The sequence below is a fragment of the Sturnira hondurensis genome, unplaced genomic scaffold, assembly GCF_014824575.4.
Source record: "Sturnira hondurensis isolate 20B ecotype Veracruz unplaced genomic scaffold, ASM1482457v3 Scaffold0014854, whole genome shotgun sequence".
NCBI lineage: Eukaryota > Metazoa > Chordata > Mammalia > Chiroptera > Phyllostomidae > Sturnira > Sturnira hondurensis.
The window spans coordinates 1,733,666-1,758,332 of record NW_028087485.1 but is presented as its reverse complement, the minus strand read 5'-3'; the positions used below and the strand labels follow the sequence as shown (position 1 = coordinate 1,758,332).

General features: G+C 38.0%; 1 protein-coding gene across 1 annotated transcript in view; it reads right to left on the bottom strand.

Moving 5' to 3' along the window:
* Window positions 1-24,667, bottom strand: part of CCDC186 (coiled-coil domain containing 186) — a 42,335-nt gene that overhangs the window by 5,146 nt on the left and 12,522 nt on the right. Inside the window, exons 3-14 of the mRNA XM_037063874.1 lie at window positions 21,730-21,856; window positions 17,899-18,027; window positions 15,741-15,953; window positions 14,730-14,849; window positions 12,471-12,575; window positions 11,927-12,025; window positions 11,687-11,773; window positions 9,634-9,776; window positions 6,595-6,850; window positions 5,768-5,957; window positions 4,538-4,618; window positions 1,241-1,451 (exon numbers count right to left, since the gene is read on the bottom strand). Coding sequence (XP_036919769.1) covers window positions 1,241-1,451; window positions 4,538-4,618; window positions 5,768-5,957; window positions 6,595-6,850; window positions 9,634-9,776; window positions 11,687-11,773; window positions 11,927-12,025; window positions 12,471-12,575; window positions 14,730-14,849; window positions 15,741-15,953; window positions 17,899-18,027; window positions 21,730-21,856 — 1,761 coding nt within the window. The remainder of the gene's footprint in view (window positions 1-1,240; window positions 1,452-4,537; window positions 4,619-5,767; window positions 5,958-6,594; window positions 6,851-9,633; window positions 9,777-11,686; window positions 11,774-11,926; window positions 12,026-12,470; window positions 12,576-14,729; window positions 14,850-15,740; window positions 15,954-17,898; window positions 18,028-21,729; window positions 21,857-24,667) is intronic.

Sequence of the window (24,667 nt, the reverse complement as noted above, 5' to 3'; positions counted from 1 at the left end):
TTATTAAACTTGGAACTTTTTCTTTTAAAAATCATGGGCAACCTTTTCCCCAGGTCTAAAATTATTTCAAAATAAAAATGGAAAAGTCACGAGAAAAGACTGCACTATAGAAAACCTCTTACACGAAACTGGTACTTGTGCGAGGACTTTGGCACACAGCACAGGTTCTGGAGTGTCAGGTGTCAGAGCTGAATGTGGTTCTCCACATTTGGACTGCCACTTACAAGATAAATGGTGATTCTGGAACATTTAGTGATTTGACCTGAGCCCTGTTAACTTATCTGCCAAGTTAGAGAACTCATCCTCTCCCTGAGTAGATGTCAGAAATCAATGATACATTAAGTCAACAGGCACTGGGCCTGCACCTCGTAGGTGCCCAATAAGTTACCTCACCTTGTTCTACCCAACAGGAGAGAGAACCCACGACACTATGTACCTCTCACAACTGCAGTCATAAAAACGAAAACCTAAGTAGATCACTATCTTCTTAAGTCCAAAGTTATTTTGAGATTTTAAAACAATGCAAGCTGATCAGTCATCACCAAGAACAACACAGCAATTACCTGGGCCAGGAAGTTCCATGACCGGCAGAGTACTTCAGGGGAAACCAGGGCACTAACACCCCTCCCACTGGGAAGGCTATAGTACCTCAGACAGAAATTTGGGGAAAGCTAGCCAAAATGTGTAAGACCATGCCAGATGTCACCTTTGTGTTTGGATTCAGAACCCACTCTGGTGGTGGCAGGAATAGTGGTGCTGGCATGACTCACAGTTCCTTGGATCACGCACAAATGAACCCAAACACAGACTCGCAAGACACGGCCTGCATGAGGAGCCAGAGAAAGGAAGGCAAACACAGAAAGAAGAAACTCGGGGACTGCAAAGGCCACTGCTGGTGCTGGCAAAGCGGCTGGAGGTTGGACAGCAGAAGAAACAGAGTCTTCGGTGACTTCCTATGGTGACTATGCAGATTCGTCCTGGGAGGATTAATAAACTAAAAACTTTCAAAGAAATTAATGTGCATTGAACTCTATTATCACCTTAAAGGAAATATCTGTGTTTTTTCATCTTTCTATTCCTAAACCTAGAACATAGTAAATGATCAACAAAAGATTGGGAACTAAATGACTATAGCTAAGAATTATCTTTTGAAAGAATCTTCATATGATTAATTCAAAAACAGTAACTTTACTACCTGAATAATTCTGAACATAGGTTATATTATCATAGTAATACATACTTTGTTTTTTTCCTAATTTCTTCTACCAGTTGTTTGATGTGATCCTCCATAAATTCTATCTTTTCATGTTTCCGGGCATGTGCTTTCTGAAGCCTTACTATCCTCTCAATCAACATGGCTTTGTCCACTTCTGGGAAGTTATCCACGGCTACTGAAGACCCAGTATTTTCTGGAGATCGATCTTCTGCACTGCTTCGAGCATTAATGGACCCTAATGACAAAAAAAAAAAGGTTAGATATTGTACCTGGTCTAGTTATCGCTAATCTCATATTGTTTCCTCTAGTAAGACGTTCAAATACCCAGCCTAACAGAGTCGGGCAAAGGACACAAGTAACACCTGGCCTGAGTTCTTATTTCTCAGTATAACGATAATAGAGCTACAAAAAAATCTCCTGTGGCCTTCAGGAATAGGAAGAGGAAGTGTCAACAGAGAAAAAGAAACTCAAGAAAAAGAAAGAACAAGTCTGCCGTAAGACTGAAATTAACCCAAGAAAAAGAGAAAGACTGACAGACACAGACAGAGAGGAGAATGCAGCCAAGTGGGTTAAGCTCAGGAGCCAGATCTCCCCAGGTTCAAATGCCACTTTCTAGCTGCAAGACTATGGACAAGTTATTTAACTTTCTGTGCCTTTAAGATTTTTCATCTAGAAATGAGAATAACATTATTCACCCCACAGGATTATTATCCTCATTTAAATGAGTTAATGCATGTGAAATACAACCATGCATACAATAAGCTCTAAGTGAATGTTAACTATTATTTTTATCAACATCAGTTGAAAAGAATGTTTGACCTTCTTACCCTACAAACATAGGCTTTTGCTCGCCCCATTCTGTAGATTTGAGACAAGTTATGTATCTTACCCAACATCAGGAACTACTAAATGGCAGAGCTGAGACCTAAATACCCGTATGTCACTTCAAAGAGCACTACCCTGTGTTCCCTCTACCAAACAACCCCCTTAGCCCGCAGCTCGGGGAGCCGTGCCGCGCAGAGGCAGCAAGCGCCGCGGGACCTGAGTCTCAGTCGGTGCGGACTTTGGGCAAGTCAAGGCAACACCCTCTGAAATGTGAATTACAACAGCTCACATGACTTCTGCAGGGCAAACGATAGGTTTCAAGCACTTAGCATTCTGGCATTCCAAAATTGATAAATACACTAATACTTTGCTAATTTCAAAATGCTATCAATCATAATTTCATAGACTCTATTCATTTCTGCTTTAGACTATAGGCATATTTACTATGAAAAAAGCTAACAGATTGTAAAATACATATGTATATATACATTAAAAAACCTGACACATAATGATAGCCATTTCATTAGTAATCAGGTGTTAAAAGCAACATAAAAGTAAAAGAAAAAGAGAGAACCATACTACAGCAAATCTCTCTGTATGGATGGATACAAAATCTGAATTTAAAAATGGAAGAGGAAATTGTTACACAGAATAGAGAAAAAACAGGTAAGAAAAAAGGAGGTAGGGAAATAGACGCCATAAAACCACATGACATACACCTGAAATTAACACAATGTTGAATGTAAACTATACCTTAACTAAAAAGAGCTTTACTCGGGACTTCTGCCAAGATGGAGGCATAGGTGGAAACACTGTGCCTTCTCCCACAACCAAGTTTGAATACAACAAAGGTCTGGAGAACTAGGACACACCCAAAGACCAGAAAACGGAATTATACATAAGTCCGACAACTACGAACCGTTCAACGGGGACGGTAAGAGAGGTGGAGCCAGCAGCAGAGCTGGGTCGGGCAGGACAGATCCCCCGACCTAGGTGCACAGGCAGCCCGGAACCAGTTGGGGTGTGGGGCAGACTGACCACGGTCGCACATTTGCCCACAGTGAGATGGACCGCGCAAGCCCCAGGGGGCGAACCCAGTGGTGGAGGGCTGACGGTGGTGGCACACTCGCGTGCAGTGGAACGAAACACGTGGGCCTGGTGACGGTGGTGGCTGCGGTGACGGTGGGGGCCTCGGCAGCAGGCGGCAGAGGGAAGCCATTGTCCCTCTTTGACCCCGCCCCCACATACGATGTCACAACCCAGCGACTGAGTTGCCCTGCTCTAGTGAACACTTTAGGGCTCTGATCCTGCTACGGAACAGGCACGAACAGCCCAAACAATGGTGCAAGAAGAACTCAAAGTCCCAGAGCCAATAACTCTAAGCGACCGAGAAATTGCCAGCTTCTCAGAAGCACAATTCAAGACACTATCAGGATGCTCACAGAACTGGTAGATTATAGTCACAAATTAGAGGAACATATGAAGGCTAAACTAATTGAAATGAAGGGAGATGTCCAGGAAACAATAACAATGGAAAGGAAATTGGGACTCAAATCAATGGAATGGACCAGAAGGAAGAACGAAATATCCGACCAGAAAGGAATGAAGAAATGAGAATTCAAAAAAATGAGGAGAGGCTTAGGAACCTCCAGGACATCTTTAAACATTCCAACANAAAGAAGTATGGCAAGTCATGAAATCCAAAGATCCACATCCAAGATTGCTTTATCCAGCAAAGCTTTCATTTAGAATGGAAGGACAGATAAAGTGCTTCTCAGATACGGTCAAGTTCAAGGAGTTCATCATCACCAAGCCCTTATTATATGAAATGCTAAAGGGACTTATATAAGAAAAAGAAGATGAAAAATATTAACAGTGAAAGGACAGCAAACACACAGTTATTAACAACCACACCTAAAACAAAACAAAAGCAAACAACTAGAATAGAAACAGAACCATAGAAATGAAGATCACATGGAGGGTTAGCAACAGGGCGGTGGGAGGAGGAGTAGGGGGGAGAAGGCAAAGAAAATAGCATAGATGGTAGGTAGAAAATAGATGGGGGAGGGCGAGAATAGTAGGGGAAATATAGAATCTAAAGAACTTGAGACACGTGGTTATAAACTAAGTGGGGGAGAATGGTGGGGGAGGGAGTGTGCGGGTGGAAGGGAATGAAGGGGGGGAATAGAACAACTGTAATGGTATAATCAATAAAATATATTAAAAAAATAAAAATAAAAATAAAAATAAATGATAAAAAAAAGAGCTTTAAATTCCAGAATGAAAAAAAGAAGAACCACATGACAATTTGGCAAATTTGAAACCCTGGGTAATGACTAGAACTTAAACATTTAACTGGCAATATTTTTTACACTATGTACAACCACCACTTTTAACATTGAAAATGAAAAGCATTTCAATACCTTTTAAAACACACAAATGCTATTTCTTTTTAATCAGTCATGAAATAACTAAAACCACAGATTTTGGTTTTACCTGATGAACTAGAACGACTTCCCATGCTGCTCACTTCTTTATCATAGCTCCCATTCTCGATCTGATCTAATTTTCTTCGTGCTATAGAAAAAAGAAATGGATGACTTGCGAAAATTATCATTACTATTTGTCCCCACGATGTCTGATTTTACTTGTTGAAATCACTTAGGCAAAAATGGCAGAAACAGCAAGAGAAATGTCTTGAATACATACTTTAAACAGGAGGGCTGCAGGGGTCATTCATGTAAAATGACATCTAGGAATGTACAGGTCAAATACAGAATCTATGGAAACAACATTGTGATATCAACTACACTGGCCAGCATCTCTTAGATACGCTGAGCGTAACTTCTGGAGTCCTGAAAGAGGTAGAGGAGTACTAGAAATTTCCCTTCAATTATATCTATAAAAATAAACTGGATTCTTATAGCAAATATCTGAACATATTAAGTAAATGCTAAGTCTCTATAATTGCTATGTTTTATCACATTTTGATACACACAAAGTAGAGGGAAACAGAGAATAGGAAGTCAGAATACATCTTACTCATCATAGTATCTAAGCACATAGCACAGACTCCCAGTAACTGTGTGACTTTTTAAATGAAAGAAATCCGGGCTCCAGTTCCAGCTGTTCATCACTGCGTTTGGTTGACCTACAACCTCTCAGGTCTGTTTCCTACGTGAGGAAAGGCTCGGTCTCAATGATCCCAAGTTACAGGTGTCCCAGGCGGGGTGCAGGCAACACAGATGCCGCACAAAACTATTCACAGACACGCGCAGGGAGAAAATATCAGAACTTCTATTTATACTTAATCTGATTTTTTAAAATTTCTATTTTGTTTTCTAAAATATATAGAATAATGCATGTTTAAGATTTATAGACATATATATGGAGAAAATGCTTAAATAGTTTTTAGTAATAGTAGTATCTGACCAAAAACTACTGCCCTAAATATACTATATATATACTACTGCCCTAAAGTGCTTTTCCAACTCTTACACTTTGTAGTCCCATGAATGAATGCCCCTTAGCACAGAAGATGCTACAGATTATTCACGTTACTGTAAGACGTTCAGCAATTTGGTTCATGAACATTGATACATTAAAAAGAAGATAAGGCTCTAATCAATGTAGGATCGGATATAAAATATTTTTTCTATAGATCCTAATGATTTAAAGACACACACACAAAACCGTTCTTGGTCTCAGTGTGACGGAATCTCGTACCTTGCTGGAGTTGCTTGGTGAGATCCTTGACACCAGAGGCGTACTTCCGCCTCTGAGTTACCAGTTCACCTTTCAGTTCTTCCACCTGGGTACTCAGCGCTTCAGCCTCAGCTCGCCTACCAGTGAGTTCGGCTTGCAGAGTCTGGACTTCCTCTTTTCGCAGTTGTTCTTCTTTCAACAATCTGCTTTCCTAAATATTAAATTAAGATAAAATAAAAAACACCAATTTTTAATAAATGACATATGTTTCTATTATTTCTCAGTTTAAAAACACCAAAAATGCAAGGTCTTTTAACAGTACATTCTGCTATCGTCCCTCCTGACCAGGTTTTGTTTACTGAACTCCTGAAATTCTTCATGTAGCAAGGAGGGGGGCACATTAACATGTTTGCCATTCTATACACACAAAACCACATGTGCTACAGATCTCTGTACTTCTGAACTAAAGTCTCAAATTATTTTTATAAGTAACTTGAAATCACTCTCATAGCTTAAAAGTATTAAATCATTTTTAAACTACAAAGATATAAAAATGTAAAGTACTTTTAAAAAATATATAGTAATTCCAGTTAAGAATGACAAAAACCCTAATTTTCCTGTTTTCAAAAGTGAAGCATTTCTTTATAACCATTTTCAGAAAACATTTTATTATAAATTATATGAGTTGAAAGGAAAAACTGACACTTCCATGGCATTTGAAATGACAAGAAAATCAGTGCTGGCAAAAAAAAGCTTAGACCCACTACCACTAGGTTCACACTGTTAGGGAAACCAGACTGCGTTTCTTGCCACGTTGCTTTAAATGTTCAATGTGCAGTTATACTCACCAAATTAACACTGGTCTGCTTCATTTGTTCACATTGGCTTTGTAACTGACTTTCACTACAGGCAAGTTTATCGAATTGTGATTGCAAAGAATTGGATTCAGACTGAAGTTGTGCATTCTTACTAGTGAGCTTTTCTGTAAATAGTAGTAGCTCAGATTCTCTTTTCCTACTGCCTTCGATGTCTTTTTGTAGGTCATTAATCAAAGAATTAAGACTGTCCACTTCTTCCTTCAAATTTTCAATTTCTTGTTTACCTCTAAAAAACAAAGTTTATATTTAAGAAAAAAATGAAACCATTAAAAAACATTAAATTAATGGTTTGAGAATTTTCAGTGAAGGAAGTACTTTACAGAGATACTTTTATTAGTATAAGTAATTATTTGTGAATGACAAATATAATGCATGCTAGGAACTAAGAGCCGGGAATGTAAGTGAGCAAGACCGCAGTGGGCCCTGCCTCCAGAGTCTTCATCAAGCAGGGAAGCTGCCTGAGTGTAATAATCACTGATGATGAAAGCACCAAGCGGGTCACCCACCCAGTGTAAGTGATGCTTGAACTGACACTTAAAGGAGGGTAGCGAATTTTCTCTGCGAAAGGCCCAGAAGTAAAGGCCTTGGGCTTCTGGGGCATATGACCTTCACGGCAACCATCCCATTCTGCCACTGTCGTGTGAAAGCAGCCACGGACAATACACAAAGGGATGAGCATTCCAAAAAAAATGGAATATACCAAAAGAGGCAGGGGGCTGGATTTGGCTTGCAGGCCACAGTGTGCTGGCTTCTAACCTGAAGGAAAAGTAGGAGTGAGCAGGAGAACCACAGCTGTCCCAGGCAGAGGAAGCAGTGTGCTGAAGCTGAGAAAAGAACAAGAGAATGAACTCTCGCTGGTCCGAACAAACGGATGTGCGACTCCAACGAAGACAAGGACTGCACTAGATTCCCTGGGGCCTCACACGGGGCCTGGCACGTGGAGAGCTGGAACACTGAGTGGGGAAGCAGAAGGCGTGGAGGGAGGGAGACGCAACAGACGGTCACTAAAGACCTTTCAAGCCAAGTTACGGCACCTCAGGGGTGTCTTCACCCCTTAAGGCACCTTCAACTCTTCTTCCAGTGTGGGCCAGAGACGCCAAAAGGACAGACTCCCCTGCATGACTAGGGAATCCCTGAGGCAATGGGAAATCATTGAAATGTTTTGAGAAAATTTCCTTTTTAAAAAGTCTGTGCTAACCACAGTGTGGGAAATGCATTAAAGAGAAGTTAAGGGTTGGGGGGAAAGTGTAGCATCTGTGGCAGTTTTCCAGATGAGAGCTGACAATGGCTTGGACAAAGGTAGCAGCCACGGGAATATAACAAGTAAACAGACTTGAAAGCATTAAAGAGTCAGCATCAACAACACTTTGTGACTGGTTAGGTATGTGGGGGAGGGGAGAAGGTTCCTGGGCTGGAAAGCCACGTGGATGCTACTCATCTCTCAGCTCAGGGACATCAGGAAGCCACTGCGGTGAGCAGGAAAGGTGGTCCGTTTTGGGCATTAATTAAAGTTTGAGGTGCCTTTGATACTTCTTGTGTCTAGAGCTCAGCAAAACAGGCTGAAAATGATTTGAAGGTCCCGCAAATACTGTAAGAATAGCAGGATCACCCAGGGTAATAAAATAAAAAGAAAAGAGTTTTATGATAGAATGAAAAGACTGCCAAGGAGATGAGAAAAAGAGGGGCCAGAAAGCGGGAAGACCAGGAGCGCACGGACAAAATGAAGCCGGAAGCACGTCAAGAAAGACAATGGGCTCAGTGGTGTTAACACTGACAACTCAAGCAAAGCTTAGTCTGAGAAAGTGGCTACTGGATTTAAGAAGGCATTAGCAGTTTTTAGTGGAATACTGGGGTAGAAACTAGAAACCAGAATGAAATGGAGAGGGGTAAAAAAAAAAGTAAAGAAATAAAGGACAAGTAGAGACGACTTATAAAGACGTGCGGGTTACGAAGGAAAGGAGAAAGGCAGGGAAGGTCACTGGACAAGGTCCAGTGGCTGTGAGACGTAACAGATGTTCCAGTAGCTGCAGAAAGAAAGCCAAGTCAGCAGACAGGGAGAGGTGAGACAAAGGATAAAGAAATAACCACCTAAGACCCTGAGAAGGCAAGAGAGCACGGGATCCACAGCTGGAGCAGAGAACAATTCGACTCACAGAGGGACAGAGAGGCACTTCTTCCATTAGCAGAAGGAAAGGAAGAAGAACGGCGGTGGAAGCAGGAAGGTTCGGAGGACTGAGACCAAGAGGTTCACAGCACGGGGAGTGAGAACTGCCAACCGACAGCTCCATGTTTTCTGTGAAGAGGTAATCTCCTGCAGCGAAGGGTAAGGTGAGAAGAAACACAAGAAGTGTGAAGAAAGCAATCAGGTAGAGAGGCTAATGAGATAGGGGAGAAGTTTCTAAGACGTATGAGAGGATTGAAGGCACATTAATATTCCCAGTTGAGGCTGCCAACCATGACTCTGTAGCGGCACCACTCTGGGTGAGGGTGAGGTTCTTCGGCGACACTTGGCAGCCTGGACGTGGTAGGGTAGGAAAGGTACTTGGATTCAACCCGAATCCATGCTCTGCCAGGAAATACCATGAGTGGACCTTGGCTAGGGGTTTTATAAGAAGCCAAGGGATAATTTCAGGTCATGACCTCAAGCTCTATACACACAAAGATACAGCTATAAATGCACATCTACCTTTTAGAGGAAAATGTCAAGTACTGTGCATAGTAACAGAATTCGAAAGGTAAGGAATGGATAAAGAAACCAAAATCCACTGTCTTAGAAATTGCTACTGCCAATGGTTAGGAAATATAAACTTTGATTTTTAGAAGCCATGATGGGAATGTCAAAGACAATCCAAAAGGTTCAAATAAAGAAAGAAATTTAAAAAATTTTAGCCAGTAAAATTATAAAATTATTCTTTAATTTTCATGTAATAATTGCATTTAAAGACAGAAGCCTGAGGCAGAGTTTAAAAGCCTGTTGATCAGCACAAAGAGAAGTTGCCTGGTTTATACCTTTGATGCTGTTCCTGTAACTGATCCACAATCTTCACTTTATCCAGTAAGTTCTGAATTTCAGCTTTTTGGCGATTAATAATTTCCTTATATTTTGACAATTCATCTTCTGTTCTTAATCGTTCATCTTCTAGACATTTCACCTACCATAAATCATAACCAAGTTAGACTACAGACAATATTTTCTCATTCCTTATTAACTATTTCAGGTAGTGATTACACAGGGTCCGATGGAATAAGGCTCGCCTGAGTGTGGTTGGCAGGATACGTGAATGTCTTGCACGAGACAGACAGCAATTTGAACATTTCACCTAAAATGTCATATGGTGTGTTTGAGTATGATACTGTTATGTTACAGGATTACATGCTTATGATTTTATAATAAAGAGGGGTATTATTTGTGCTGGACCTTGTATATTAGAAGTCCAGGCTGAATTCTGAAGCAGTGTTTCGGTAATTAATGTGAAGAAAACATAATGGGAAGTAACCAGTCCTGGATTTCAGTCTCAGATTTTCTTTGATCTAGTCTTGGGAGTTTTAGAATGTCATTTTATTTTTGATGAATCTCCATTTCTTCACCTGAAAAGAGGCTATACCTTCCCTACCTCAAAGAACTGGCATGGAAAACAAATATAAGCATATGTGGCTGTATTTTGCTTGTTTATTTTGTTGATTATGTTCCACTTATGGGTGAGACCATATGGTATTTCTTTCACCGCCTGGCTTACTTCACTCAGCATAATGCTCTCTAGTTCCATCCATGCTGTCGCAAAGGGTAGGGGCTCACTGCATAGTATTCCACGGTGTAAATGTACCAGTTTTTTGATCCACTCATTTAATGATGGGCACCCAGGCTGCCTCGAGTGCTTGGCTATTGTAAATTGTGCTGCTATGAACATTGGGGTGAGTAGGTTCTTTTGAATTGGTGTTTCAGGATCCTTAGGGTATAATCCCAGCAGTGGTATTGCCAGGTGAAAACAAAGAAGCAAGCAAAATACAACCAGGGACAGTGAGATAAAGAGCAAATTGACAGTAACTAGAGAGGATAATAGAGGGGGTGAGGGATAATAAGGGAAAATAAGGGAAGGGCCATCAAGGAACATGTATAAAGAACACACCAACAAAGCCAAAGGGGATAGGTTTGAGGGTAGGAGGCAGGAATGGGGGGGTGGGGGGCATGATGGGGTGAAAATGGAGACAAGTGTATTTGAACAACAATAATAAAAAATAAAAAATAAAAAGAGAGACTTTGAAAATTATTAAGTAGTTACTTAAAATTAGTTGAAAGCCTGTTTCTAAATAAATGAATGATATGCAATTATAATGTTTCACGGTCATATTAAAAAGGATACTAGTTTTACAATAAAGACAATAAATACTGGAAGGGATTTAATAGACTAGTAGACATTAAGACTGTATAAAAGGCCATTAAGTATACTCAGGAGACATGTAAAGAAATTCTATCTATTACTTTCTCACACTCACAGTTCTCAAGTCCAACTCTCTTTCCAATTAATTTGCTGATAACACTGCCTTTGGATGAGAGGCCCAACAGATACAGCAAATGTGTTATAAAACAGGAATGTCGGCCAAACACTTCAAAGGAGTTGAAGTGGAAGACATTTCCGTTTCAATAAGAAGGTCAGTTTTATTGCTAGGAAACTGATATTCCACTCATATATGTTTTTCTTTTAGAAAAATTATATATTTATTTATTTACTTTTTCAATCCACACCTGAGGATATGTTTACTGATTTTAGAGAGAGGAAGCAAGAGAGAAACATGGATGTGAGAGAGAAACACTGATTGGTTATCTTCTGTATGCGCCCCAATCAGGACTGAACCCACAACCTAGGTATGTACGTGCCCTGACTAGGACTGAACCTGCAGCCTTTCAGTGTAGGAGACGAAGCTCCAACCAACTGAGCCACGCAGCCAGGACTTATTCTGGAAATTTTCTAAATAAATACCTTTTCCTCAGTATTTTAAAAATCAGGAGTCCAAAATTAAAAACATTTACCCATCATTAAGTCACGACTAAAGATTCGGTTACCTTTGTTCTCAGTGTCCGTAGCTCATCCATGCCCTCCTTAAATGTCCTCTTCAGGTCTTCCAGTTCCTTTATTTTGGCATGGTGCATCTTTTAGAAAGTTTAAAGGAAAACACAAATCATTATGCAGTAAGCTAAACTAGATCCTGCTCCTCCCAAAAGGCTTTAAAAGCAGATGACAATAAGTTCTCGTTATTTCTCTCCTCTGCATTTATTACACACTCCAGGAACAAAACGACTCACTTCGAGCTGGTCAGATTTTTCTTGCATTTGTTTTTCAAGCTCTCCTTTTGTGACTCTAAGCTTGGCATCAAGCTCATTTGATTTAATTTCTTCTGACTCCTAATGGAAAACAAAAAGTATGACTTAATTTTTAAAGTTTTACACTTTGAAAAGTGAAGGCAGCTTTGGCAATTAACTGTACTAATTAAGAAATACATAGCTTACATATCTAAAAGTGATGACTGCCTTCAAATATTTCAAATATGTCAATTTTGCAAGACAAGCTATGTAACATAATACAGAGTGGTTTTACTTTTATACATTTACATACATGTACTCTTCACTCTTCTAATATTTTCTAGTGTTTTTATTTGGTTAAAAACTTTTCTAATGAGATTTCTATATAAGCTACAAATACTTAAACATAGGAAATAACCTGTATTTTAGGTAACTACCCTACCAAATATATTCTACACTTTGAATATTACAGATACACAGATTTAATGAAACAAGAGTGCTGATTTGGCATAATGTGTTACTAATCTATTTGAAAAGTTAAGCATACCTGGTATGTTTTTATCATATCCTGACAATTTTTTCGAATCTGATCTGCTTCTTCCTTTGCTTGGGTTAACTTTGTTGCTGTCTCTTTGAGTTTATCTTTGGTTTCCTGCAAGGGTAAAACACAGTGACAAACTTGGGCACAACGATGTGATGAATGGTAAGAACAGTGACCAGAGTGGGGTCAGTTCTTGTCTCAGCACTGCCACTGAGAGGCTAAAGAACTAAAAGCCACCAGATAAAGTTAAACTTGACTGGGTTTCAGCAAATCGCTAGAATTTCCTAAGTAACAAGAAGAGCAAATATTAACCAGTTCTTTGCACACATACAGAAAACAAAATTCCTTGGTTTGTTATGGCTATGTGGTATCTATTCAAAAACTGTTTTTATAGATTCATACTACAATTTGGTTTCTATTCCTAATCACTCTCTTAAAATGGCAATTCTGAAGGTTACTCTCTCGTAAAATTCAATTACTTTCTTTCTGCTGTCTCTTATCGACGACCTTGCTCCGGGGTCTGACCACTCCCAATTCTTTGAACATCCTCCTCCGCTTCCACTACAAGACAGGATACTGTTTTGTTCCTCTGCCTCTCTTGGCTCCTTGTCTGGCTTCCAACCTCCTGTGGCAATTTTCCAAGTCACACCCTTGCCCTGGGCTCTTTCTCCAAAATCCTTCAGGGTACCATCTAGCCCCATGGTTTCGGCTATCATGTGACTTTCAAGTGAGAATCATTTCCTCCTAGTAGCTTCCCTTTGGAAAGGGATAGATGCTGTTATTCTGACTTCCCATTGGTAGAGTCCAGGGCATCCTTACGTTATAACGACTGATACACTGGACTTATGTGTTTTCCCCATTGAGGACAGAGCTTCTGGGCAATGCCTAGCTCAGAACTTGCCACATGTTAATGGTTCAAGTAGTATTTGATGAATCAGTAAGGGAATACTTAATACACAAATCTTCTGTTCTAGTTAGGATGGTCTTCCCAAATACCAGATAGTCATTTCCCTTTTTCCTTAATCTTCCTCCACTTGGGATGCCTTTCTCTTCATCTCTTGAACCATCTAAACTGCATCTACCCTTCACACACTGCTTTTCATGTGTCATTTTGTTTTTGTATAAATCTATCATACAATTAAGTACTTAGTTATATATTTTCAGTTGCTGGTCTTTCAATAATAATTTGACATTAAAACTCAGTATTACTTTTAAAATATAAACAATTGGACACTTTTTCAAATTTTGTTTTCAAAATTTTAAAAATTTATTGATTTGAGAGAGAGAGAGAAAGAAGAAAGAAAAACGCTCATCTCCTGTCCTGCTTATTTATGTACTCACTGGCTGTGCCCCGTGTGCGCCCGGCCCAGGGACCCAGCCCACAACCCTGCCATACTGGGACACTGTTCCAACCAACGGAGCCACCATATCAAGGCTTGTTTTATCTTTTTTTAAAAAATATTAGACTATCACTTCAACAACTGGACAGAAAGAAAGGAATTTTACCCCCCCCCCCCCCCAAATTCTATATAATCAAGAACTGAAACAGAGTCTGGCACATAGGAGGGACCCACTTCACTCAAAAAATAGTGATTGAGAGATTCTTCTACACCTAATAAATGCTTCCCAAATAAATAAAAGCGAGTAAAAGTGAGAATCACATTATGTGGGTTTTGGTTACGGTACTAACTGTGTTTTACCCACGGAGTCATTCACTCCGTGTTCACGGAGCTCCTGCCATGTCCCAGGCAGCAGGCAGCAGCCTGTATGATCACTTTTCATTATATTAATTTTTTAACAAAGTTGCACTCATTAAGCACAATACCAATAGAATCATACTCATGATAAACAAGTTATTCTTTATATATTTATGTCACTGTATTTAAATAAAATTTATATTTCTTGATTATAAGAATCTTAGCATTAGTGATATTTTAAAAAATTTCCAGAGTATACTTTCAATTTGGATAACCTACAGATTCTCCTCTTTCCCTCACATTTCTGACAATGCTTAATATAGAGTGTAACATACCAAAAAATGCCTAAAGAAAAAAGTTAATTCGGGGGTTGCAAACAATGAATAATAAAATTTAACATGCTATCCAATTAAATGTGTAAATCATCCAAGGAAATAGCTTTTTACAACCAGCAAATACGCAGTCCCAAGCTATCCTACACAAGTCACTAAATTACTGTGCCTCACTATTACTGCATTTGCTTTTAAAACTGATTCTAATAATTTTTACACTGCATTACAGTACTCACCTTGTGTGAATCCATTTCCACTTTTAATTTGTTTTGTGCCCATTTTACTTTAATGATGTGAGAATTGATATCTTCCTTTAATTTGTCTATTTCTCTGATGAGTCTAGTAGTTTCAGTTTCCTAAAATAATAGCACTCAGTCATATTTCTCATTTAACAATCAACCAATTATTTGTGTATCCTTTGTATCACCTGAAAATAATACAATAACACTATATATACTTTAGGAGGTGGCACATTATAGCCTATAAACCATAAAACTGATTTAAAGGGCAAATCATAAAATGGCAGTAAAATCCTAAATCCTGTTAACAGACATAATTAACATACTATATTTTAACAAACTAGACATGTTGCAAATACAAGCATACCTTTATTCTTCTCAACTAGCTGGCCTTAAGATAAAATACAAATTAAATTGATTTTGCCACCATTCCTGAGAACAATGACATTTCTGAACTAAAAGTCAATGAATAAAAAATAACATTCATCACCAAAAAATGATAATCTACTGGAAATGAGACCACGCCTTGAGGTGGCTTCTTAATGCAAGGGTTCTGAATAGCTCAATAATAAAATCTCCCTGGAAAGCATCTAAGAACATGTTTTATTTTACAAGAAAAATATAAATCTGATTTTATAATAAGCGTTACATTAGGATTCTGGTCAAATTATACTTACTAAACCAAGATATATACTATGCATATACCTTGCCAAAATAAAATCTTCCTTTGAGGCACAAAACTCATTTCTTCAAGATAGATTTAATAAAAAAATTTTTTAAAGATGAAAAGTTATCTAATAACATGTCCATTTCTCATCTTTTTCCAGTAACATTTTCTGCAGACAGGTAACAAGATATTGGAATTACTTTAGTATTCACACACTTAGAAGGTGAAGTAAACAACTTCATGTCTCACAGTGGTTCAATTGCAGTAAGTTATGATTATCTGATTAAATAAGAAAAAGCAAACAATAAATTCCAAATGAGATACAACAGCACAAGTTATACCTTTGTTTCGTACAGCTGGTGCAGCCGTCCTTTTTCCTGAGAAAGCTGCTTAATTTTGTTAGTGTTTCTCTCCGATTCTTTGTTTGCATCTCTAAGTTTCCTCTCAAGTACCTCTTTTTCCTTCCGAAGGTCTAAAGATTCTTTCTCACCTCTTACATACTTCATTACCATTGCTTCTTTTTCCTGGCGAGCCTCTTCACACTTCTTATTGGCCTTTGAAAAAAACATCTAGCATTAATAAAAATGTTTTTCAAATAAAAATAACTGGAAAAAGTATATTTTTCTATAATATTATGAATGTATACTTTGGTTTTTGAACAACATTCCCAGGACCTGTGCCATGAAATTTTAAAAAGAAAAAATATAAAATTGTAGATAAACAACACAATAAACAAATTAATATCACCCTGAGTGGTGTGGCTCAGATGGCTGGGTGTCATCCCATAAAGTGAAAGGCCGCAGGTTCGAAACCTGATCAGGGCACATGCCTAGGTTGCAGGTTTGGCCCCTGGTTGGTCAGGGCAGGAATGATGGGGAGGAAATATGAATAGTCATAAAACAAAGAGAGGTAAAGATTAGATTCTGGAAGGAAAAAAAGAATTATCTTGTCATGCTAATTATTTGAGATTTTTCCTACAGGCAACAGGAAGCCAAAGAAAGATTTATAAGCCTGAACCTTTTAGTAAATGTGTATTTCAGTAAGACAAAGGGTGGCCCCAGGGAAATGGCACTGAGGTTGGAAGAAGCAGAAAAAGGACAATTATACCAGATGAGGGAAATAGATGAGGTTCCTGACTACAGTCGGGCACGTGCACCAAACGTCCCATGACTTGAAGAATCTTTTGTGGATCAGCTTCAAGGGAACAACCTGGGGTGCTGAAGGTCACGTTTCTAGGTCCCGCCCCGAGTAACGGCAGCCCCTGGTCCACAGGATTGCTGAGAGGACTGCGTCAGTCCAGTTATGGCCCGGATAAACGAAGAGGAGCCAGTAAAAGTTTTGGATTTAACCAGTTTAAGATGTTTATCATTTACTTCAATGAAGATAAAGCATGAAGATGGTAACAGGATTCAACAGGCAGCTAAAATTACGAGGTCTAGTAAGTAGGGGGAAAAACGGTTACAAAAAAGGATGTGATTACGTTACACTCAGGTAGGGGAAATGTGTACGAATGTGTGCAATGTCCCGGGTCTGTCCAGAAAGTATCCAGCCCCGGCCTATGAAAAAGAGAGACATTTATTGAAGGAGATAGAAGACACAAGAAACACTGTGCATAGAACAATGATGCCTCAGTTCCCTTCCAAGCAGGTGCCTTGAGACCTTACACAGTTCTCCCAGTCACCACCAGCTGCCCGTTGTACTTTCCTGAATCTCACTGACACTCTGAAATCTCTTCCCCTTCAAAGGTGAAAAAATCACAGGGCACCAAATGTGGGCTGTAATGGGGCTGAGTCACCTTTGAGATGTTCTGCCAAAAAACTCTGCATGAGACATGATGCACAAGCAGGCACGTTGTCACGATGAAGGTGCCGATCACCAGTAGCTCATAGCTGCGGCCTTCTGAATCATCCGAATAGTTTCCCCAAAGGAATGTTAAAGCTTAACGCAAAATCTGGTGCAGAATTGTTGCTATACTCAGTCATTTTGAATGCCACAGCCACACAGTACACATACTCACTCAGTGGTGTCTACCCGCCCCCACTAATTAGTACGGTGAAGTCATCATAGTTCACCCATGCACATTCCAGTCCACTTTCCTTGGCTCCCAGGTTACACCCATGTTGTGCTCATTATGTTAATAATGGCTGGACTTTTCTGGACAGACCTTGTATATGCATATAACAATACACATAACCAAAACATCAATTATTGGTTATGGAACAAGGAATGGAATGTAAAGCGATTGGGAGCAGGAAGAGAGAAGTACAGATGAAGGGGAACTTTCATTTTTTATCCTACACATTTCCTTAACTTATTTTTTATAGGTAGCATGTTTCTTTTGTATTGCTTTAGCATTTAAAAAAGTTAATTTTTATAAAAAAAAATTACCCATTCATAACACACCATTGATGTCCAACATCATCTAACAAGATTAGTTTACTTTAAGAAACAAGAAAGAATCATCAGAAAGTGAATAATGATAATGAATTGAAAAAATACCTGTTCCAGCCTATGGGCCATCTCCTTGTGGAACTGCTGAACTGCATTTTTAGCAGCTGTATCTTGAGCTATTAATTTATCTTTGGAAGCTTTAAGTTCTTTGTTAAGTTCTTCTATTCTTGATTCTAACTGTAAAGAAAATTATTTCCAGATTATTTTTTAGCTATATCAGACTACTAATACCTCAAATAAACATAAACAATGTAAATAAGCACAAAGAATGCTTATACTTCAAAAAGTAAATACACGTTAGCAATGTTGCTATATCTCATTAGAATTATGACTAATCTGTGTAAGTACTAATTTGTGTTAGTATAAACTAACACAGATTCTGGTAAGATGGATGGTAAGCTCTAGAGTCATTTCTATGGAAACAACTCAACAATTCAGTCAGTGGTGTTTCCTACTCAACACAAAGAAAGCAGTAATGAATAAATAGGGTCACAAAAAAGACACGAAACATATAAATAAAAAACAAATAAAAATATGCTGTCTACATGAGATTTGAAGATATAAATAGACTGAAAGTAAAAGTGTGGGAAAAGACATATCATGACAACAGCAATCACAAGAAAGTAAGAATAGCTACACTATCAGACAAAATAGGCTAAAATAAAAAATTTTATTAGTGATAAAAAAGGAAATTTTGTAATAATAAAAGGGTCAATACAGCAGAAAGACAGAACTACAAATACACATGCACTGAGTTACACAGCATGAAAATACATGAAGCAAAAGCTGACCGAAATGGAAAAGGAGACAGACAATTCAATGGCTGAAGAAAGCAATACCTCCCTCTCGGTAACCCAGGCAAAAGGTTAACGAGAACACGGGGGACTTGAATGAAACAACAAAGTAACTAAATCTAACATAATTGCTCAACCCTCCCCCGGCCAACAACAGAACACACAATCCTACCAAGTGCACCTGGAGTATTCTCCGGATGAAACATATGCTAGGTCATAAAACAAGTCAGTACATTTAAAATACTGAAATTATACAAAGTATCTTCTCCAAACATAATGGAATGAAATTAGAACTCAGTAACAGAGAAGAAATTTGAAAAATTTACAAGTAGTAAAAAATAAAAAACACCTAAATAACCAATGGGAGAAATCACATAGGCTGTATCTAAAGTCCTTTGAGGGAAATTTATACCTGCAAGTACCTATATGGAAAAAAAATAACGCAAATTAGTAACTTTAAACTTCCATCTTAAGACACTGGAAAAAGAAGAGGAAACCTAAACCCCAAAAAAGGAAGAAAATAATGAAATTAGAGAAGGAATGAATAAAATATAGAACAGAGAAAAATCAACAAAAAAATGCTTCTTTGAAAAGATCAACAAAATTGACAATCGTTAGCTACATTGATCAATAGAATCTAAATGAAAGAGACATACCTTGCAGAAATAAAGAGAATTATTAACAAATACTGAGAACAATTTAACTTACATGAGACGAACAATTTCCAATAAAACTGGCTCAAGGAGAAACAAAAAATCTGAATAAATCTTTAAGACACTGAATTAGTCATCAAAAATAAAAACTACACACAAAGAAAAATTCAGGCCCAAGTGACTACAGATAAATTATATCAAACATTTAATGAATTGATGCCAATTTTTCACAAACTCTTTCCCCTAAAAGAAAGAGCACTTTCCAACTCATTCTATGAGGTCAATACTACCCAGACACCAAAGCCAGAAAAAGACATCACAAGAAAAGAAACCTGTAAGACCAATAGGTCTTGTAAATATAGATAGAAAAATTATCAACAAAACACTAACAAACCAATCCAGCAATATATAAAAAGAATCGTTCACCATGACCAACACAGATTTATTCCAGTAAGCCTAGGAATTTTTGGTTTAACATCCAAAAATCAATTAATGTAATACACCATATCAATGGAACAAAAACCACATGATCGTGTCAACAGATGCAAAAAAGCATCTGGTAAAATGCAACGTTCTTGCAAATAAAAACTCAATACACAACTGATATAAAGCACCTGTAAGAAACCCACAGCTAACATTGTAGTTAATGGTGAAAGACTGAAGGCTTTCTCTCCAAGAACAGAAGAGGATATCCACACTCGCCACTTCTACTCAACATTTTATTGCAGGATCCAGCCAGAGCAAAGGGGCAGGAAACAGAATAAAAAACACCCAAATTAGAAAGGATGAAGTAGAGCTATTTGCAGATGGTATAATCTTATGCTTAGAAAATGTCAAATTCACAAAAATACTTTTAAAATGAGTTCAGCAAAGTTACAAAATATAATTAAAAAAATAAATTGTTTCTATATACTTTAACAATCTGAAATTGAAATTAAGGAAATAATTCCATTTACAATAGCATTGTAAATAATAAATTACCTAGGAATAAACTTAACAAAAGAAGTGTAAAATGTACAGTATGAAAACTACAAAATACTGTTGAAAGAAATGAAGATCTAAATAGATGGAAAGCATCCCATGTTTATGAACTGGAAAACTTGCTATTTTTAAGATGGCAAAAACTCTCTAAATGAGTCTACCAATTCAATGCAAACTCTAACAAAAACCCAGTCGGCTTCACTGAAGAATGACAAACTCACAGTAAAATTTGCATGGAAATACCAGGAACTGATAACAGCCAGTCTTAAAAAGAAGAAAGTCTTAAAAAGAAGCACAAAATCCAAGAACTCACACTTCCCAGTTTCAAAACTCACTATGAAACAAGAGGAAACAAGATGGTGTGGAACGGGTACAATGACAGACACACAGATCAATGAAACAGAACTGAGACTCCAGAGAGGAACCCATTTACCAACTGATTTTCAATGAGAAAGCCGAGACTATTTATTCAACAGGGGAAGAACGGTCTTTTCAACAAATGGTTCTGGGACAACTGGATAGCCATATGCAAAAGAATGAGATTGAACCTTCATACCACATACAAAAATTAACTCAGAATGAATCGAGACCTGAATATAAATAAAAACCAAATTAAAATCTCTTAAGAGGAAAAACAAGATCATCTTCATGGCCTTAGATTTGGCAATGGAATCTTATACATGATGCCAACTGCACAAGCAATAAAAGAAATAAATAAATAAGCTGACATCATCAAAATTTAAAACTTTTGTGTTTCAGTGTATACTATCAAGAAAAAGAGACCACCACCCACAAAAGATGCTATTTGCAAATCACACATCTGATACAGACTTATACTCCATAATATAAAAAGAAGTATCACAACTCAACAATAAAAAAAATTAAATAAAAAATGAGCAGAAGACTTAAATTTCCTGGGTAAATTAATGTATTTAATTATTGTATTTAATTTCCTGGGGAAATTATGTACAAGTGTGTATTTACCCAGGAATAAATGTATTCCTGGGTAAATACACACTTCTACATATACACCCAAAAAGGAAGGAAAATGAAGGAAAAGGAGAGGCAAGGGAAGACAAGGCTGGGGAAGCCAGCTAATCAGATCGAATCTGAAGTAGGAGGGCCAGTCTTATTCAACTGGAAGTTTAAAAATATTCCAATGCCATGTATAAATTTTTAGGTATATGTTGTTTCTCCTTTTAATTGGTAAAAAATGGTCTATTTGATAGCCAAACTGCCTTTTCTTCTCAGATTTCTACCATATATATAGAATACAATCACAAATATTATATAAAAATGATTCCGACTTCATACAAGAGAATGCTTTACATACCACGTAACCCTCTCATTTAAAATATAAAACTTTTATTCATACACAAATTTTCAGGAATGTATTTATTTATTTTATAGATTGAAGTATTGTTTTTAAAGATTTCAGTTTATCTTTTTACCTGTTTAATTGTGTTCATATGCTGCTTCTCTGTTTCTGTTCTTTTTTTCAGTTCGTCTCTTAAATTGTCTTTTTCGGAACATATGTCTACGATGAGCTCCTGATGTTTCTTATTTTCTTTAATTAACCTAATTATGAAAAGGGTAATATTAATAAAACGTAATTTAAAAAGGAGCTAGGGAATACAATCTGTCTGCAGATTAGGGTATAGATACTTACAATTAATAAAGTGACACTTCCAAGTAACCCTCTTGTAATGGACACATTACACTCGGAAAAAAATTTCTCTGGCCAGTCTGGCAATTAACATTTTCCTAGAAATTTGTGTATTTCAAATCAAGTGAATATTCTCAGAGAACCCCACTCTTGTAAGTTTATTTCCTTGGACATCTCAAATATGCACCTTACCCCTTCAGCACCTGAACCTTTTCAGGTCAGCAGTTCTCAACCAGAAAATCCTGTCCCTCCAGGCATTTGTTTAAAGACACTTCTGGTCACCACAACAGGGGTGGCATTTGCTACTGGCTTCCTGGGGGTGGAGCCCAGGGATGCTGCTGAGCATCTTAGGGTGCACAGGCCAGCCCCATCGCCACCAAAGAATGATCTGCCCCCAAGGTCAACAGTGCTGAGGGTGAGAAATGTTGCTTTAGATTTTAAAAATTTGTTAATGATACTTTAATGGTTAGAGAAGAGTAGCCAATGTAAAATAACAAAAGCTTAAGCAGAAGTTTCCTTTTGTGCCCCGAAAAAAGTGTATAATAAAACCTTAAAAATTACCTGCGATAAGGTAAGACGCTAAAGGTTAACAGCTGGCATTTTATGATTATTAATAGCAACAGTTGTTGCTTAGAATTTATTGCACAATTACTATGTATTAAGTTTAGCTTTAAGTGCATTATTTCATTTAATACTCAAGTCTATGTAAATAATTATCTTTTCTCATGAATACAAAAATCCTGAAGCCTAGAGCTTGTTCTAGTTCACACTGCTAGTAAGTGGCTGACCTGAGATTTGAGCCCATGTCTAATTCTACAGCCCAGGCCTTCACATCTTCTACTTTGAAGATCTCTTATTCACTCAACAAATGCTTACTGGGAACCTACTATGTACCTGTATTATTCTGCATGTTAAAAGTATGTCAGCAAATCATCCCTGCCCACATGGAGCTTACATTCTAAGACAGAATATTAAAATAAAAAACAAATAGGTGCATAATAAAATGCCAGGGAGAAGGTAAGTCCTATGAACAAAACTAAAGGAGGGCAAGAGAACAGAGAGTAACCTGCACTGTGATTTCAGATGAGGCGGTGAGGGGAGACCGCTCCAAGGACCGCAGGGCTGCAGTGAGGAAGCAAGTCCTACAAACGCTGGGAAAGAGAAAAGTGCAGCGTGCAAGTTCATCCAGGCCTTTTCTGTCATGGTTGTTTAACTTAGATTATTTATATAAGGTGTGCACTCAATTTGTTGCAGAAGCACAAGAATCTCAAGTAAACAATTTAGGAGGGGGAAACGAAGAGCAGCAAGCACTAAAATTATTCTTACATGCCAAATGCACACCCTATACACAAACTGTTCTTAACTGAGAATTCTGGTTGGGACCTCGGAAAATAATATTAGTATCAGAAAATCGGGGAATGGATATATAAATGAAGACATCTGGAAATAGATGCATTCATGAAAATTTAGGCCAAAGGAACTGAAACGCACTTTTAGAGCTAACCTGAGTCATGTAGCTTTTAATTTGGAATTAAAATTATTACGTGTGTAACAAAAGATTCACCCACATTTAAAAATGACAATATCTGACATTTTCATAATGCCTTAGTGTACACAAAACAACGTCACCAGGTAAGCATCATCCCCTCAAACAGAAGAAAAATCTTTGACTCTGACTCAGAGGGGGTGATTTGGCCAATGAAAAAGAGCCCGCCACCGGCAGTGGCCCCTCCCACTCTAGGGCTCTGAGCAGGACCCTGCCTGCCCATCTGCCATGCTGCTGCTGTTCAGACAGGACACGGAAAAAAAGAAATGAAACTCACCTGCAAACATTAGGAATAAAGTAAAAAAACTAGTAACTTCTAACTAGTTCATTTCAGATACCACATGAAAAATCCTCTGAAACCAGACTAACTAGGCTCAGATTCTAACTTTACCGTTTATAGAAATGCGATCTTGAACAAGTGCTTAATCTCTTTGTGCTTCAGGTAATCTCTAAATAGTAATAGTTCATACCAAAGAGGGCTATTGTGAGGATTCTATGAGTTGACATACTTAAAGTGCCAGGCCCATAATTAACAGTATGTGTTTGTGGCTACTGTTATTAAAAGTAAATCTTATCATCTACAAGAGGCACGAAAGTGATTAAGAGTCCAGATCTAAGGAAAGTGGGAAGCAGCACCAGGGGTAATCTCAAAGGGAAGGTCCAAAAGAACAGCAGGAAAATGAGGTAGTTATGCTAAAAGGCAAGAATGGCGGAAACACTGGGTTCAAGTACAAAGTCATGTAGTTTATTCATAATAGCAGAGTTCCGGGAACGATGTGAGTAGGCAGAGCAGCCATTAGTTTGGGGGTAGTATTATAGTGAAAGGGCCTTGGAGTCTCCACAGATTTGTACATTCATACCCACAGCAGCACTATTCACAACAGCCAAAAGGTGGAAGCACCCAAATGTCCACTGATAGATGAATGGATAAACAGAATGATGTCTGTACATACAATGGGATATTGTTCAGCCTTAAAAAGGAAGAAAACTCTCACACATGCTACAGCATGTATGAACCTTGAAGACATCTGTTAAGTGAAATAAGCTGGTCACAAAAAGGCAAATTACTGTATGATTTCATTTATATGAAGTTATCGAGAGAAGTCAAACTTTTAGAAACAAAGTATAGTTGATCCTTGAACAACATGGGGGATGGGGCACAGACTCCCCCGCCCCC